An 18,496-nucleotide genomic window follows, 5' to 3' on the forward strand; every position below is an offset into this window, starting at 1 on the left:
AATCTGGGATCGGAGAACGGGTAAGTATTTCTCAATGGTGACTTATCACTCAGGTGCCCACAGAGAGGGCTCTGTGTGCCAGCTATGGCATGCGTGCCACAGGTTCACCATCACTGCCCTAGATTGAAGCAGGAATTCTTTAATTACCAGCAATAATGCCACTGTCAGTAGCATTATCTCATAGGTGGAGATTGCTAGTTAAACAGTTTTTGTTTTAATTTCAGGACTTGCCTGACTCCCTGTAATGAGACTGATTGCAGGTGAACTATAAGCAAATCAAAGAAGCAACTCATTAATTATCAGCAATCTCCCCTTACTCATGATATCTTTATAAAAGTGTAAGTAACTCAGTATTTTTGCCATTATTTGTTTACTGGGCCCCCTGCTTCCCCCAAACAGGATAAATATCAAGGAAGGGGATTGCTGCTTATGATGTCTGAATCCGGGATTATGGCATTCTTCCCATCTGTCTTGATGTGTACCAGAGGACAAACCAACAAAGATACTTGGAGACTTGGACTCCATCCTCAAACCATATGGTACCAATGCACCTAGCTGTGTAAGAAATACAACAGGCTTTATAAGAAAATTGCATTCCACTCCCAATCTCCCTAACACCATCATTTTAGCCACTTTGGATGAAGTTCTCCATACTAACATCCTACACAGAGATGGACTACAAGCTGTCAGAAATATCATTCAAAATGAAGATGAAGCCCACCTGGTCACCACCTTCTCTGACTTAGTGTTCATACACAACTATTTAATCTTTGACAGTAAAACCTAGCTCTGGATCAAGGGAACTGCCATGGGTAGTTGCATGGCTCCATAATATGCAAATATATTCAGAATTGACCTAAAACAATGCTTTCTTAACTGCTGTACCCAAAACCCACCCTTCTATTTAAGGAACAGGCCACTGACTTTTTTAAAACTCTCAACCCACAGAAAGGACACATTAAAATACAGCAGTTAGTCTTTAAGTTGCTCTCTGTCTTGTTCTCTCTCACTTGCTCTCTCACATTTGGTTTCCTGTTTGATATGCTTGCACAGACTAATGCAGCTACCAATCCAAAAACTTTATGTTAATGTTTCAGACTATATTTCAGTTTAAGAAAAAGAAATCCAATAAAGCCTTCAGCCAATTTTAAATCCAGAGTCAGAAATGGTTTTACTACTGATAATCTTTTATTAATTAAAAAAAAAAAAGTAAAGATACACCCTGTCCCAAATTAAAAAGAACTGAAATTATTTTCCTAAATCAAGGTTTGGGAAGATTATGCGTCACATAAACATTATTGTCCTTGGTTTAGGCAAGTCTAAGGTTCCTAGGATGAGTGAGGCCTTTACTGAAGTACTGATCCTAGGAAACTGAGGTGGGCACAGGATCCTCCATGAATTCGCTCCCTGCAAAAAAACTTTTTTTTTCCTGTTCACAGTTTTTCCAAGGCTTAAATCCAGGGATACTCTTCAACTTGGATTGTAATTAATGCCAGAAAAAAATTCAGGAAGCACTAGTGCTGTTTCTGTTTGTAGATTAATGTTATCTTGCCTCTGAAATTCAGTTTTTAGTCTTACCCCAAGGAGCTACTGTAGCATTTATCTTCCCTGGTACAAATCATCACTCAAAATGATGTCAATTTGTCTAAAGAAATATGTAAAAATTCTTAATCCTCTGAGAAAAAAAATCTTTTTATCCAGCCAAAACTTTGTAGCAGAAAATAATTAATGACCCATATTAATAGTGTCTTCCTACTTTGGTTAGCTTTACCACAGGTCACGTAAACTCTACATTTAATCATAAAACACAGTCATCCCATGAACATCTGTCATGTCAAAAAAAGAAAATATGCTTCATGAGTTATTACTTAAAATAATTTGGTAGAAGAGAACTGAGGAACTAAGAAATAATAGTGATTATAACATCAAGTCTCTCTCACACACACACAAAACTCATCATTATATGTCATTAATGGAATAAGTTACAGCAATTAAATTTCCTCCCTTTTGTAATATATTTTACTACTTTTTGTGCTAATATATATTCAAGAAATGACCAAATATTACAAAATTACTCAGGCAAACATCTTACTTTGACTTGAAAATACAGTTATGGATATATATTCTAATTTAATTGAAATATTTATTCACAACATGGATGGAAATAATTTAAATAAAATTTATTAATTTATTTAATAAACTCAAATACCACCAGATTAATGTTGGACATTACTACTGGAGGTTTACATCAAAGGAAGCAATCAATATAATATATGAGAAGCAAACAATATCAAACCATCAAATAAAATCAAATTAATCAGATAAGATTTGCCTCTATCTGTTCTATATTACCACATGGTTAAAATTCTAGAACTAGTGGATATGTGAATATCTATTTTAACATTAAGAAATTATGAAGGTATAAACGTAAAATGAATTGACATACTGTACTATACTGTTTCTACCCAAAGAAAAAAAGATCATATAAGAAGAAAATGGGCTTCCCAGGGAATATACCACTGAAATCTAAAATCTAAGCAAAAACCAATTTTAGACAGAGCAATTCTACCCTCCCATTTTTCTCTAGTGACAAGTGCTTGCCATGTCCAGTAGCAGTCAGACAAAGTTATGTACCGATGAAGTGATGTCAACAACAATAATCCATTCTGAATCACATGCACTCAGTGGTATGTTAAAGCTTCTAGATAGCAGAACTGGATGAGTAATATCCCAAATATTAATCCAAATGTAATTTGATTTCAGTAAAAGCACTTTCACTATTGAAGCTCATAATGATACTTAGGCTTTACTCAATGTTTTCAGTTAAACAAGTCATGGATTTGTAATTAAATTATGCCCTATTATTACAGAAAGTGGAATTAAATCAACCTCTGACAGACAAACCTGTGAACTTCCATACTTGACTTTTTCCGGTCAAGTGGAGTACACAATAATGTTAAACACTGCCATTTATATTACCAGAAAAGCTACTGTGTTGTACATCTAGATGCAAATAACCCTAGTTATGCAAATGCAACCTTACCTAATAATTCATACAGTGAGTTTAGAATAGATTTCCAGGTCTCTCCTGCCTCCTTCCCAGCTACATCAGCAAAATGTGCTGCACTGCTGTACACATGCAGACGATCAATACATTCAAGCACTAAGTTGATCATACCCTAAAAGAAAAAAAATGCTTACAACCAGACAATAACATTGGGTTTTAAATGTCAACAGATTGCACTTCTCATATCAAAAGCCAGGGGCTCCAATTCTAAAACAGACAAGACTGTGAGTTTTATAGATATAAGCAACTGCTAAAATAAGCAGTGAAAAAGATGTGCAATTCTTTGGGACTAGAATGCATTAACTTTTTCAAAATATGGAGGAATTTCTCTTTCCAATATGTTCTGCTTCTATCTAAGCAAATAACTAACTCAAACTTTATGCAAATATAAATTTTAGCTAGTCCTAAAATTAAACGCCAAAGGAAAAATCAAGTCTGATACCTCTTCTTGGAAGAGATTCTGTCGATTCTTCAGTGCTCTTAAACGGTTCTGCTTGTCTTCATGCTCTAAATGTTCATCAGGTGGATGGAAGTAACCAATCAAATCCTGGAGGCTAAGGCTGACTGATTCAATAGGTAAATCAACTGTGGAAGACTTTGCTTTCTTACTGAGAGCATCAAGACCCCTATAAGGAATTAAACAGCTATTTCAGTTGGACACATCTGTAACTTGATTTTTAATTTCATTATTATCATATCTCAAATAAATTTGGTTCATTCACATGTTACTTAACAAATATGGTGTACATATCATGTCTGATAAGCAGCATGGTTCAGTGCTGTTCCTAAAGATCCTCAGAATTCAGTCATCAAGAATTTGTTATGACTTACAAAATTCTTATCACCCTTTGAAATTGAATTCTATCAATTACTTCTGCTTCTCAGAAATCCTTTCACATACTTCAAGTCTGAAGCTCCCACTAACTTCTAAAATAGTTCTTTCAGAGTGAAATTCAAATCAAAGCAAAGATGTTGATGGTCTACTGCTCCCATCACGCCTTGCCACAGACCACAGTTGTTGGGCATCATGGGAATTGGAAATCCAGTAGCATCTGGAAGGCCAGAGGTTCACCTTTTGCAGTGAGGTCCCTCTGGCCAAAGGAACCGTAAAGTTATGAAGAAGGAAACATACATCAAATTGAATTACCTCCTCAAAATCATTAGCCTTCAATAATTCCATAGCTAAAAACAGTAAGCAATGAATACAGAACACAGCATTAACATTATTCGTTCTGGCAAACAGCTGACACTAAATAATAATCTGAGGCTTTAATCATAGTAAGAATGTATAAAAGAGCGATCAAGCATTTAAGAAAACCATTGTGCTGAATTCAACTATAACCTGTTCCTCCTTCACTTCTCCAAAGTATTGTCTTGCATCCTTTAATATGTATACCTCTCCTCTTCTTTGTAAAAAGGACTACTGATTTAAAAATATAAAGTGACTCAATCCTGGGCCCTACTCATACAGATACATTTCCCAATATCTTCACTATGGTGAAGAGGTTAGGACACCAATGGAACTTTACCTCTTTCTTCTTTTCTTCCCTTAGGTTTCCTCAGCTTCCCCTTTCTCCTGTCTCCCATTCGAATTCATCACCTTGCAGCACTAACTGCTGATAAACCCTACTCAGACTTGCTGAAAGGATGTTTATACCATACACAAGGAGAGGAGTCTATTCAATAATATACTAGCCCCATACCTGACATTATCCTGTGTATGTGCATGGTGACAGGTCTGGAAAAGGTGAGAGCAACAGAAGTTGCGAAATCAGAGTTCCAAACAGCATGGAAAGCCTCCCTGGGTAAGGAAGGATCTCCAAATTGTCACCCTCCACATGAAAAGGATGACAGAACTAGAGACAGAGGAGATGAGACTAGCATAATTCCTCTGCTTGTGTGTTAATATGGTTTCACCATGTCCGAATAGCTGTAGTGTTCCTTGATTAATGCCTCCCATTATGAACCTATGGACTATGTAAATCATACACAGACAACCTTTTTTTTCCTGCGAAGCAGGTGAATTCTATTAGGGAACATCTGTTTGGATTGCATGCTGCTGATGGAGGCAGAGATGAAGACAGTAGTGAGGAAAGCCAAATCCAAAAGCAGGCAGACACTCTTTTTCTCCACCTCTTCCTCCTCATCTATCAGCATTTTGGGAAAGGAGGAGATCATTCTTGCAGAGATCTGAACAGCTTGCAAAAGGATTTTAAAGCTAAACTGAGGGCCATCTGAAATCAGGCCAGGACCCCTATGTGAAATCAGGCCAAGGGTCACAGCTTGCCTGCCTCAGTCTAAACCTGTGGTTCTCAACCTTGGGTTTCCCAGTTGTTCTTGGACTACAACTCCCAGAAACCAGCACAGCAGGTGGTGAAGGCTTCTGGGAGTTGCAGTCCAAGAACACCTGAGTTACCTAAGGTTGAGAACCACTGGTCTAAACAGTGTAAATGTATGGTGTAAAAAAGAATAGATCACTAACCTGAAGGATTTACAATCTTGTATCTGACATGGGGAAAAACATAGGTAAAGGGAGGGGAGTGGAAGTGGAAGCAAGGGTCAATGAGAATGAATGTTCACTTATTTTAGTTGTAGGCTATGTTATTAGTTCACAGCCACAGTTCTTGTACCTTATGAACCTGTGAAAAAGGAAGACAGTACTACGAATCACTCGTGCAGTACGTGATTCTTCATGCTGTGACCTAGACAATGTTAAACCATCATCCATATGGCCTTCATGGTGCATTATGGCCTGCAATGAGAACCCAAAGAACACTAGTTACAAAAAAATATATATATAGCATTATTTGGTTTTACCATTTCCTTTCCCAACTACTCAAAGCATTTCATACACATTATTTTAGTAAACTTAAATTATAAAAGACAGATTAATATTCTTCTCCCCTATTACAAAAAAAGGTGGCATCTTAGTCCACTCTCTACTTAACTTGAGTCACCTACTCTAAAATACTAGATACCATTCTCATAGTCATCACATCAATGGCAGACTGCCACTGATTAAAGACGTTCCCTTTCAATTTTGGGATGCAGATCACTTTGTTTCATTATATACAAGTTGTGCACACTCTGGAAAGGAAGGAAGGAAGTCTTTAATCAATGCTGCTGATAAGGACATCACTCCTTTTACACAGTAAGAGCCGTGCAACAGGATTTTGGGCAATACTGTATATGTAAATTAGAGATGGGGGTATTCCTATTCGTATACAAATATCCCCCCAAAGGTGCCGATAACAAGGGTCTGGCCCTCTGGAGACAGACCAAGCACTCATAATTTCGCCATTGCCGTGAGCTCCACGGATCGCGATGGATTAGCCAGTACTGGCAGAAGGTGGGATGGCAAGCCTCTCTGCCAGGTCGCAGAGTGGCTATCCATCATGAGCAACAGAGAGGTAGGAAGGCTTTGTGGAGCTCGCAGCAGTGGAAAAATTGTGAGTGGTCAGTCTGGCTCCAGGGGGCCAGACCCTCGTTATCTCCACCTGTGGGGGGATATTTGTATTCGTATCCAAATACAAATACCCTCATCTCTAATGTGAATGCCAGTGTATCTCCTTGTTACTTACTCACTGCTTAACTGTTACTATAGACATTTCAGGATATATATTTAAAACTGAAAACATGTTATTGAAAGGATGGGCAAAGAGCAGTTCATAGACCAAAGGAAGCCCACAAGTATTCTCAGCATAGCTTGTCATGTACCTTGGTCCCATGATACCTCTATGCCAGTAAAAAATTGGCATTAAAATGGCCAATCATGCCCCCAGATGCTCCCATGGGTTCAGCCAATGAAAGGCCATTACTGCCACAGCTTGTTTCAGACCTGGGAAAGACTTTTAAAAATACAATGAAAGCATTACTTCTGTTTTTTAAAAATGGGCAGATGTAACTTGCAGAGCTCCAGGAAAGGATGAAAACATCCTTCAGATTCTCTGCAACTTCCCACCCATTTTACCAAAAATATACAGAAATAATCTCTCATTTGATAGCATTTACTTGCTAAATAAAATGGAAACGACAAAGATGTAAAGGAAGGAATTGGCATATAGATAGCATATAACAAAATGCATAAATAAAATAGTGAGGAAAAGAAAAAGAAGGAAAACAGAAGATGTCAACAAGGTTAGATCGGGATGAGGTAGGAACGGTTTTGCTGAAAAACTAGATTCTGCAAAGTGATTTGTAAGGGGGAAGCAAGTGATGTAACACAAAAATTATCAAGGAATAGGAAGGTACACATTACTAAATCCCCCCTGCCCAATATGAAGCTTTCCTCCCAGAAATTGTACAGGTTATTCCCAGCTTTTCTCTGACATGGGTCATATAAAACTTTGGTGTTTTAATATTATAGAATAAAATACCAGGCAAATCTGCCCAGGGACGCCTTATGCTGTGCTTAGCAGCTGTGTGGTAAAAGGTCTAGAATCACAGAATCAGAATAATGGATTTGGAAGGGACCTATAAGACCACTGAATCCAACTCCCTGCTCAATGCAGGAATCCAGATCAAAGAGTATCTAGCAGATGGTTGTCTACTTGTCTCTTGAATGCCTTCAACACTGGAGCACTCACCACCTCCTGAGGTAATTGGTTCCATTGCCTTACTGTGCTAACAGAAAGTTTTTCCTGATATTCAACTGAAATATGGCTTCCTGTAACTTGAGCACATTATTATGTGTCCTGCACTATCAGATGTCTGAGAAAAGATCCTGCCCCTCCTCTGTATAACAGTATTTCAAGTATTTGAAGAGTGCTATCATATCTCCCCTCTGTCTTTAATGGTGTTCCTTCATTCTATTCATTTGTTCAGCACAATACCTTACCTTGCGTTGCACACATCCCATTCTTACAGACTTTGCATCAACTGCCTGGTATGTAAGCCACAAGCCTGTGTCAACATGCTGTATAAAGCATACTGAGTCTCCATATTTTATCTCAGGTGCTCCCATCCCATCCACCTCTTTTCTTATCGCAACATCCAGTTTTTCCTAGAAGAATAACATGTCAAAGTAACCCGTATACACACAAACACAGAAAAAAAATTTAATATTTTTTCTCAACACAGAATAGAAAGCAAGTTTGACTCATTACAACCAAGCCTAAGGTTCCTTATTTTCAACTGAATTTAAGTGTTCTTATTGTTCTATAGAATGCATTCACCCTCTTAAGAAATATCAACATTCTCCAAATGGTCATAAATTCAGAGTTTTTTTCTTTATATCCCTTCTAAGCAAAACTAACCTTATTTTTTCAGTGTTTATTTCCAGTGCCTGAAGTGTACAGTTTCAACATTTAAATTAATGTAATTTATTGTAAGCTACATATAAGTCTGGCTTAAATACATTTAATTCTGAAATCTTTAAATGTTAATCATGCTACATAAATGTGTAAGGTAAAATCCAGTTCTCTATACCAGTGGTCCCCAACCTTGGGTCTCCAGATGTTCTTGGACTACAACTCCCAGAAGCCTTCAGCACCACCTCTGCTGTCCAGGATTTCTGGGAGTTCAAGTCCAAGAACATCTGGAGGCCCAAAGTTCATGATCACTACTCTATGCTGCAAAAGCACACACATGATACCCATCAAATGAGCAGACTCTCGTTTCATTGTTTCCTTGCCAACACTTATGCGTATGTGTGGAGGAAAAGAACACTAATAAACTTTTGGAAACCTGCTACAATTGACTGGGTCAAATTAACAGATTTCAGAAACTTTTTTGCTCTGGCAACACTCTTTCAACATCACATGGTTCTAATAATTTTTTGAATGTTTTTAAGATTATCAAATTTCATCATATACAACAATGAGAATACAATGTATTGTATATTACGGTTGATATTTTAGAATTGTTTAAGGAGTTAAAAACATTGAATTGAAGAAAGGGAGGGTGGAATTTCTTTGAAGATCAACATTTTTCAGCCTACCAAAGAATTGTTACAGAGGTATAAGTGAAAAACCTGACTATAACAAAAACCTTTTTTTAAATAGATAAACCAATGGCAAATCTATAGAAGCCTACTCAGATGCAATGCATATGAAGTTCAATAGGGTTTATTCCAAGGTGGGTGAGTATATGAATTCAGCCCTACAACGATGCCCTGCTTTCAAGCTAGGTTCTATCAACACAAATAGATACCTGACTTTGAGAAAGTCACGGTCTGGTCTCTGTCAGGGAAAACATGTATGGGAAACAGGACTCTGAAGTCTGAGGGTGCTGGGTAAAGTCTCAAAAAACTGCTAAGCGTCTCCAGGTCTCTATATTAGGAGATATAAAATCTGAGTACTTCTCTCCAACCAATGGCAGCCGGGCTCATTTGTTTAGGACCAACATGTTTTTACATGTGTTGTGCTTACATAATTGTGGTGTATCAAAAATCTAGGAGGAAAGGGTTGCAGAGAAAGCTGATTATTATACGTATTTTGGATCATTCTTCCATTTGGAACAACATAAAGAACAGGGTACCAGTATCATGAGTCGTGACCCTTCTTGTTGTACAAGACTGGCCAGCAGTGGTGTAGGACTTGGTGGCCAAAAAAGAAAAATCATTTTGGGGCTGATGATGAGCCTTCCATACTTTTAGCAGTAATGTACAGCTGGGACTCTCCACCTCATTTCCCCACACATACTTCTGGTTGTCATATGACCTCATCAGCTGGATTTTACCAAGATTTGAGCAGATATATCCAGATGCCTTTTATATTTGCTTCCACAATCACTCCAGAGGTCATTTCATCACTACTTCAACCCTTGACACCAGAGAAACCCACCTCTGTTTTGAGGTTTTGGCTCTACTACTTATATGGCAACCTTAATGAGAAAACATATTTCAAAATATCCAAAGCTACCACATCCCCTTCAGTGGCAATGAAGTAACAAAGGAGGCTATCCATCAAGGCAAACAACTCTAGCCCTACCTCAGAAAAAGTAGGTATACTGCAATAGCAAAAAAGCAGATAACAGCCCTACACAAGTTTTGCCGTACCACCTTCAACTGCATTGCTCTTTGCCATGCAATCCTGCAGGAACAATTTAGCTCAAGAAACACAAGTGACATGACATGCCATTGGAGTGAAATTGCACCACAAACCAAACAAATGTTTAGCCTTCGATCAGGAGTTTATCCATAAAATAAGCACAAGGCCATTATCACATTTATTTCTCGTTAAAATAATTTATGTCCCATATTGTAAAAATCTACACACCTATCTGTATAGTCTGTAGGTTTATTTTGGAGTCATTAATTCTGGGTATTAATGTTAAGTGAGTGATAGAAGGAAAACTATTTTAAAGAAAGAAAATATTGCATCATTACAAATATTCTAGTGAACCATCTGAATGTAGTATATTTTAAGAGAACGACCAGAATCCTCTTGGAAAAAAAAACTGTGTTTGCAACAGTAATCATGAAAACAGTTTGTGCACCCTGGCAGGGTATCTACCACTTGACGCCATGTACATTGCTTGCAAAATTGATTGTACAATGAACAATGGCCATAGCATGAAACTGTACAATGTACAATGGCCATAGCATGAAAACTGCTTACACTACCACCATAACACACACAATTTTCTGTGTACTTAATACTATGTTCAAAGTACTTAGTCCACTGATATTCACAGCCTTGTTTTGTGTTTTCGGTCCATATAAATTACATTTAATTTATTTCACCTAATTTCATTGGAGTCTTATGGTCATCCAAGAAATATTATCTTAGAGTAAAATTTATCCATCTATAAGCAAATCGTATAAAAACTGTAACTTCAAAGGAGAAATAACTATGAGAGCAAGAGGAACTATATTGAGAAATATTTAGGCATTGCTGTATGTGTGTGGCAAATTTGATGCATAATCCAAAACAAATTCCTGGCTTGGCCACTTTGTTATTTAAAACTTAATGGTTTGTTTGTCTCCAGCACAAGGAGAAGAATGAAAGTTTCACTTCCATTGTGACATATTGAACTGAGATATGATATGATCACTGTTTATTTTCATAATACATCCAAAGAGAAACTGTTTCATTTTGCTTTGCTTTTTACCTTAGAAGACCGAAAACAAAATGCTGTAGACTTCACATCAGCTTTCTCTTTATCTGTCAGAAGAAGGCTCTTATCATCCATCAGACTTAAATATTTTCCTGTTGTTATATGTCTCAATCTGAAGGGTTGCCCCCATCTAATGTGACTTCCACTCCATCTAATAAAAGTTCAAATCAGCTTTTTTAAACAACACAAATGCCATGCTTAAAAGTCAAATAACATACAAAATGTGCTTAAGACACTAGGCCTTTAATTCATTCAAACAGAAGTATCTACAACTTTTGAAATATCACTTAAATTTTTCCTTCCATAACAAAGGGCACATCAGTACTGCAGTCCAGTGATATCTTATACAAAAGAACTTTAATGTACTCATGGAACTATCTCCTACCTATTAATACATGTTAATTTCAACAGAGGTAGCAAATTATGTTGTATTAAGATGTATATTATTAATGCAGCACAAGTTTGTCCTGTTCTTCAACATCTCATATCGACTTTCACAAGAATTCCACGTAGACATTCAATATGCACTCAGGCCTTTGCATAAGGCCCACTGGACAACAGGTTGCCAAAACCAAATTAAATGAAAAAGAGCTATGAAATGTGCACAACAGATGTCTAACCCTAAATGTATAATGCTTTAATTCACAGAACCATTTTTCTCTCAGATCTCCTTTATGAATAGAGCTGCCTGCATGTATCCCTCCAGAATTAGAAACACAAATGGCAACTTCTGGATTAGTATACAGTGGTGCCTCGCTTAACGATTTTAATTGGTTCCAAAAAATTCAACGCTATGGGAAAACATCGCTAAGCAAAACGCGGTTCCCCATTGGAATGCATTGAAACCTTTTCAATGCATTTCAATGGGGAAGAAAAAAAATCACCAAAAATTCAAAAAGAGTCCGAACGAAGCCAAATTTGGTTAACAAAGGGTTTATTAAGTGCACTAATGATTTCAAGCACTCTAAACCCTTTTTAAACAATTTAACACCTTTTAAAAGTAGCAAAAACGGAGCTGTCAAAAACATTGCTAAGCGAAACAGGGGACCCAAACTGTCATCGCTAAGTGAAGCAAGGTCCCAAACATCGCTATGCGAAATTCCCCCATTGGAAACATCGCTAAATGGAGCACAAGATCGCTCCAAAAACCTCATCGCTAAGCGAATACATCGTTAAACGAGGCAATCGCTAAGCGAGGCACCACTGTATTTCCAATATGCTAGTATTTCTATTTCTATTAGAAATATATTAGTATACTTCTCTCATGCTATCAATAGGGGGCTCTATAGCGTTAAGGTCTGTTTAAGGAGGCTCAAAGTCATTCTAAATATCCATGCTACAGATAATACTGTACATCAATTTGGCATTTTTATACTTGTAGTAAAAATCCACTCACTATAATTGATACTTATATATCTGTTTGTTAAAAAGTCATATGCATGTTCCTTAAAAGAGATGTGTGCTATGTGCTGATATGAGAACATCTCTCTCAATGCATGTGTCTGAGACAGATAGACAGAGAGAAAACACACATCTCTATGCCACTTTCATAATGGTAAGAACAGTAACAATTGAACAGCTATCTGTTGTTCAGTTATAAAATATTCCTCATGCTTTTATCATATTATCTATAAATGGAAAGAGCCCTACATTGCTGTTATAGTCACACTCAAACAAATGTTCTGTCAAGTATCTTCCATTTGTTGAAGTTGTAATTAGAGATGCTGCCTGTCAAATTGAGGACCTATGATAGTATGTCATTCTTCAAATGTCAAACTAATAGCTCCAAGACTATCCTTTACAAGAAGACACTGCACTTCTAAATAGACTCTCTGTGTTTTATGTACTGCCAAATTGGAACCCTAATAGAACTTTCAAGGAAAGTGACATATTTAAGGAGTGGCTTTACCAGTTCCACAAGCTAATAAGTTTTGATGGCTAAGTAGGGATTCAAATCCAGATCAATGAAATCCTAGTTCATCACTCTATTCATTATATCACACAAGACTTTAGTGAAACATTAAAAAAATCTTATTTTTCATTCACTGCCCTCACACTAAAATTAATCCAGGTCAGTTTTAACTCATTAACAACTAAAAGAGAAAGAGATTACTTCATTACCCTGTCAGTCTGTTTTATCATTTCAACAATTAGAAAAGCATAAACATAAAGAACAGCAGTACTCTAGTGGGATATTTCGCTCACAGCTGCTGTCACATCTATCAGTTCATCATTAATTTCCAGAGCTCCAGTGTGAAGTATTTTGAAGAACCTGAACCTGCCATTTAGACTTTAATAGGATTGTCATCTTGGATAAATTATTGCAGATGTCTAAATTGCCACACAGCCATAGCAGTTTTGTCAAGAGAAAGCTTGCATTTTAGGGAGAAGGAAACATTAGTTATCATGATGGAATATAGTATAATTCCAGATATTCTTTACTTACCCAACCCTCAAAGTCTCCAGCCGCCAAAGAGAACGAGCATGAATTGACACAGCACCACCTTCATAATGCACAGTTCTGCAACACAAAAAGTATATTCTGAGTCTCTATTGTTTTATTTTTGATTTATTTTTGCTTTCATGGCAACAAAATAAATTCAGCTCCTATTTATTATTTTTTATTTAAAACATTTATATGTCGCCTTTCTACTAAAGGCTCCAAAGTGGCTTACAGTAATAAAAGGAACAAAGTTAAAAGCTAAAACATAATTATTACAATATTGGAAAAGCACTTAACAGGTATCATACTAAAACTCATAAACAGGAGCAACATTAAACGCTCAGGTAAAACAGAATAAAATAATCACTTTTTAAAATCCCCTTGGTCAACCAGTCATTTAAAGGAAAGCCTCCCTGAAGAGAAATATCTTTGTCTGCTTGCAGAAAGATAGCAACGATGGGGCCAGTCTATCCTCCTGTACTAGTGTAGTAGGGAGTTCTAGAATCTGGGAACAGCAAAAGAGAAGGCCCTTTCCCATGGCCACACCCAATGCACCTATGAAGGTGAAGGGGCCTGAAAGAAACGCCTCTCATGATGATCTTAATATCCAGGTAGGTTCATGAAGGAAGATACAGTCTTTTAGACAGCTTGGATCCAAACCATTTAGGGCTTTATAGGTTAAAATCAGCACTCTGAATTGTGCCTGGAAACAGATGGGCAGACAGTGGAGCTGCTGTATGTTCCCTGTAGTCAGACCCAGTTAACAATCCAGCTACAGCATTCTGGGCCCACTAGAGTTTCTGAACACTTTCCAAAGGCAGTGCAACATAGTGTGTTTTACAATAATCCAGCCAAAATGTAACTAAAGCATGTATCACCAAGGCCAGATCAGACCTATCAAGGAACAAGCACAACTGAAACACTAGTTCTAACTGTACAGAGACACTTCTGGCCACTGCTGAAACCTGGGCATCCAGGCACAGAGACAAATTCATGAGCACCCTCAGGCTGCGCATCTATGTTTTCAGAGGGAGTGTAATCCCATGCAGCAGAGGCTGAAACCCTTGATCTGACTTTCGACTGATCAAGAAAGTCTGTCTTGTCTGGATTAAGTTTCAGTTTATTCGCCCTCATCCTGTCCATTACTGACAGTAGACTCTGATCTAGAACCAAAATGGTTTCCTTGGATTTAGATGGCAAGGAGAGATAGAGTTGGGTGTCATCTGTATACTGGTGACACTGAGCCCCAAAACTCTGGACAACCTCTCCAAGCAGTATCATGTAGATGTTAAAGAGCATAGTAAACAACCCACTCTAGCACCTTGCCCAGGAATGGAACATTAGAGACTGGATTAGTTTTGCCAGAACCATCCCATTTCCCAAGTCAAAAAACAATTTGACCAGCATCAGTAGCTAGATTAAATAAATGTTTATGCATTTCCACCCTTCAGAACCCTCTCAGATTACTAAAAAATGTTAAAACAATCATCCAGGTCTAGCCTCAAATGCCTTTTTTTTCCCAAAACAGTGAAGGATGTGACACAATCTAGTGAAGAAGCAAGCTGTAATTACTAATTAGACATTATGCTTGGCATGATTAAACTCCTGCCTATCACGTCTGAGACACCTGTTATAGAGATACAATGCACCAGAATAAAATTGCACCATGATATAACATATAAATATTAAATCAGATAGGTTTTTATACATTCTGGATCAGTTTCTCCTTTCAAAGAAATGGATTCTAGAGTTGTTGCCAATATAGGTTTTCACTATTCTGCAAAGGAGGATATGAGCTAGTGCGTAGGTAACTCAGAAAGGCATGAGAACCAAAACAGCTCAGTTATACTGCATTAAAGATCCTATCACTAATTGTCATCTTACATTATATGGATAGAAGGCAAATGCAAGAGGGCTACAATCCCACTCCACAATTGTGCTCACAGGGATCTGTTACCCACAAAGCGCAGGAAACCCTCAATCAATTAATATAAAAAATCAACAATCTTAATTGCTGTACTACAATTTGGCATGGTCTAGAGGGGCGGGGTAAAAAATCAAATAAATAAATAAATAAATAAATAAATAAATAAATAAATAAATAAATAAATAAATAAATAAATAAATAAATAAATAAATAAATAAATAAATAAATAAATAAATAAATAAATAAATAAATAAATGGTGACTTGTAACCAGAAGTGACGGAGACAACCCCAATACTTTGAACTACAACCTGTCATTCTAAAGTGCTATTTCATACCAAAAGGAAGCCTTCTCATTCCCTTAGTTCCTAACATAGATTTGTAGATATGTAACCTTAAATAAATGGCTGAAATTATTGTGAAATTAGTATCAGATGCAGTTCTTTAGAATTCACTAGATGAAAATGAAAAGAAAAAAAGACATCAAGGCATCCAGAACAAAAGCAGGGTCAAAGGGGAAAAAGTGGTCCAAACTAGATACAGAAATAGTAAACCTACATAACACCCACTACTAATTTAACATGTGTAACAAGATCAAGAAGGGAGTAGGCCTCCCAACCCCCCAACCCCAATATTCCAATGTCCACTACTGATGGTTAACAACAATTATCTGATACTTGACATCCAGGATAAAATCTGAGTATGGAGCAAGTTCCATTAAGGAGCTGTTGGAAGATAAGAGACAAACTATTTATTCTATGAGGCACGACTAGAAATACAGGATTAGAAATACAGAAATTGGACATGTAGTATGGTTAACAAACAAAAAAAGGTAAAGCTCCATGACTTTATATTCTTTTTGAAAATGTATTAAAAGATGACAAGTCAGATATTTCAGTGAGCCTTTTCAATAAAATCTATAGAATAGGAATCATTCCTGAAGTCTAGCCAATACTGACGTTTATTACATTATCCAAAAGGAAAATGACAGGTTTTATTTACTGTAGAACAGTAGGCTTAACAATGTTTTTTTTAAAAAATACACGATAGAATTTACAAGAAGTGTGAAAAAAATTTAAAAAGAAAAGCAATTTACATTCAGAGTAACTAAGGAAGGACTCTTTTTCCTACACATATTCAGGGAGTGATGCCATGAGAGGAACATGAATATGCATGCTTACTTTATTTGACTATGAGAAAGTGTTTAACAAACATGGCAATCTGACAGAGTCATTGGTAAATAAATGTCAAGATATACTTGGATAACTGATTGTTTGTACGGGAAACAAGAATTCACTGTGACAATTAAAGATCAGATAAGAGAAAACACGGAAATATTAAGAGTACAAGAATGGATAATCTTGCCACCACTTTTCAATTGTTACTCCAAGAACAACTTTAGAATAGCATGCAATGATTCAAAGGACAAGATAACTGAAAATGAAGTAATAAAAAATCCAGTGTGCAGATGCTATTAAACAATGATTACATGGCATCAAGTTAACTTTGACTGATGGAGACCCTCCCAAAATCTTCTAGATATAAATTACTCAGAAGTGGTTTGTTTGCTTCCTTCCTTCTAGTACTGCTCTAGGATTGTTCAGCTAGCCAATGCTGCACCTGCAAGTAACCCAAATAAAACCTGTGCTGACGGTCTAAATTGAATTCTTTACAGTACCTATAAATTCTTTACACCATATTAATTTAAATATTCAAGTATTACAGAGTCCATTTTGGTTGAACAGTTAAAACCATTGGGAAGCTGAGAGGTCTTGTTCAAATATATGCACACACATGAACAACACGTATCATCTTCCCAATGGATTTAATTTTTAGACATGAATGGACTCTGTAAAGTTTGAATATTTAAATTGATACAGTGTTGTAAAGAATTTAGAGATACTGTAAAGAATTCATATTTAGCTAGTCTGCACAAGTTGTTTTACTTGGGTTACTTGGATCAGCACCGTGTTTCCTTTGTTTTGGTGGACAATGGTGCACAGGCAGCAAGGCACATAACCTCATTAGCAACAAAGACTCTGAGTAAACTTCCTTGGTCCCTCTTCCCAGGGGGAATCCTAATGCCCAAACTCTGCTACCGTAGCCAAGCACTCCAACCCACTAAGTTACATCAGCTCATAGTAATAATAATTACATGCTGCGAAGCTGATTCTGAGTTATGGTAACTATCCCACAGTTTCTAAGTATAAACTATCTAGAAGTGGTTTACCAGTCTCTTCTTTTATTGGTACTCTGGGACCATGCAAAATGCCCAAGGCTGCAACTTGTACAGTATTGGTTACCACACTTGATCTTAGCCAAAAGGCCAGGAAGCAATTGTTGGTTAAGTGACATCAAGTCAGAACTGGCTTATAATGGCCCTAATAGAGCTATATATTTGAGGGCTATATAAGGAGTGGTTTTAACCAGTTTCACTCCTCACCAGTGAATTTACATGGCCAAGTCAGAATTCAAATCCAGGTCCTTTGCGTTCTAATCTGTCACTCTGTCCACTGCACTACACTCAGTGCCAATATCAATATTACTGGCTAGCAATTTAAACAGTGTGTAAACATTACTGTAGCTTACGATATTTATGAAGTAATAAACATGGAGTAAAATGTATCTAAATAAAACCAAGTTCATGACTATCAATGAAAAGCAAATAGTGCAAGAAATGCAGTTACAGTACATATCCCAACCAAACATATGCAGCATGTTGACAAATAAAAGCAGCTTGACATTTGGTTAAGTCAAAAGCAGCATCACTGTCATGCAACAGAATTCAGAACAGGGATGGCCCCAAGCCATTTCATTACAATAAATGATTTAATATACAATAACAATTTAAGTGTTGCTTTGAAAATGCACATTTTTTCTTAGCTCTATTGTATGATAGGAAATCATAAGTTTGAAAACAGGCTACTATCAAAAAGCTAGAAGCATATGAAATTTATTGCAAGATGCTTAAGAACTTAGCTCAGGAATGTGCTAATGAAGTAG

General features: G+C 36.9%; 1 protein-coding gene across 2 annotated transcripts in view; it reads right to left on the reverse strand.

The window, feature by feature from the left end:
- RYR2 (ryanodine receptor 2) overlaps positions 1-18,496 on the reverse strand; it is a 390,793-nt gene that overhangs the window by 212,492 nt on the left and 159,805 nt on the right. For both annotated transcript variants that reach the window (XM_078383124.1, XM_078383125.1), the window contains exons 11-16: positions 13,572-13,646; positions 11,120-11,276; positions 7,905-8,069; positions 5,698-5,819; positions 3,510-3,693; positions 3,044-3,179 (exon numbers count right to left, since the gene is read on the reverse strand). In XM_078383124.1, the coding sequence (XP_078239250.1) occupies positions 3,044-3,179; positions 3,510-3,693; positions 5,698-5,819; positions 7,905-8,069; positions 11,120-11,276; positions 13,572-13,646 (839 nt within the window). The remainder of the gene's footprint in view (positions 1-3,043; positions 3,180-3,509; positions 3,694-5,697; positions 5,820-7,904; positions 8,070-11,119; positions 11,277-13,571; positions 13,647-18,496) is intronic.

The sequence above is a fragment of the Pogona vitticeps genome, chromosome 1 (genome assembly GCF_051106095.1).
Source record: "Pogona vitticeps strain Pit_001003342236 chromosome 1, PviZW2.1, whole genome shotgun sequence".
NCBI lineage: Eukaryota > Metazoa > Chordata > Lepidosauria > Squamata > Agamidae > Pogona > Pogona vitticeps.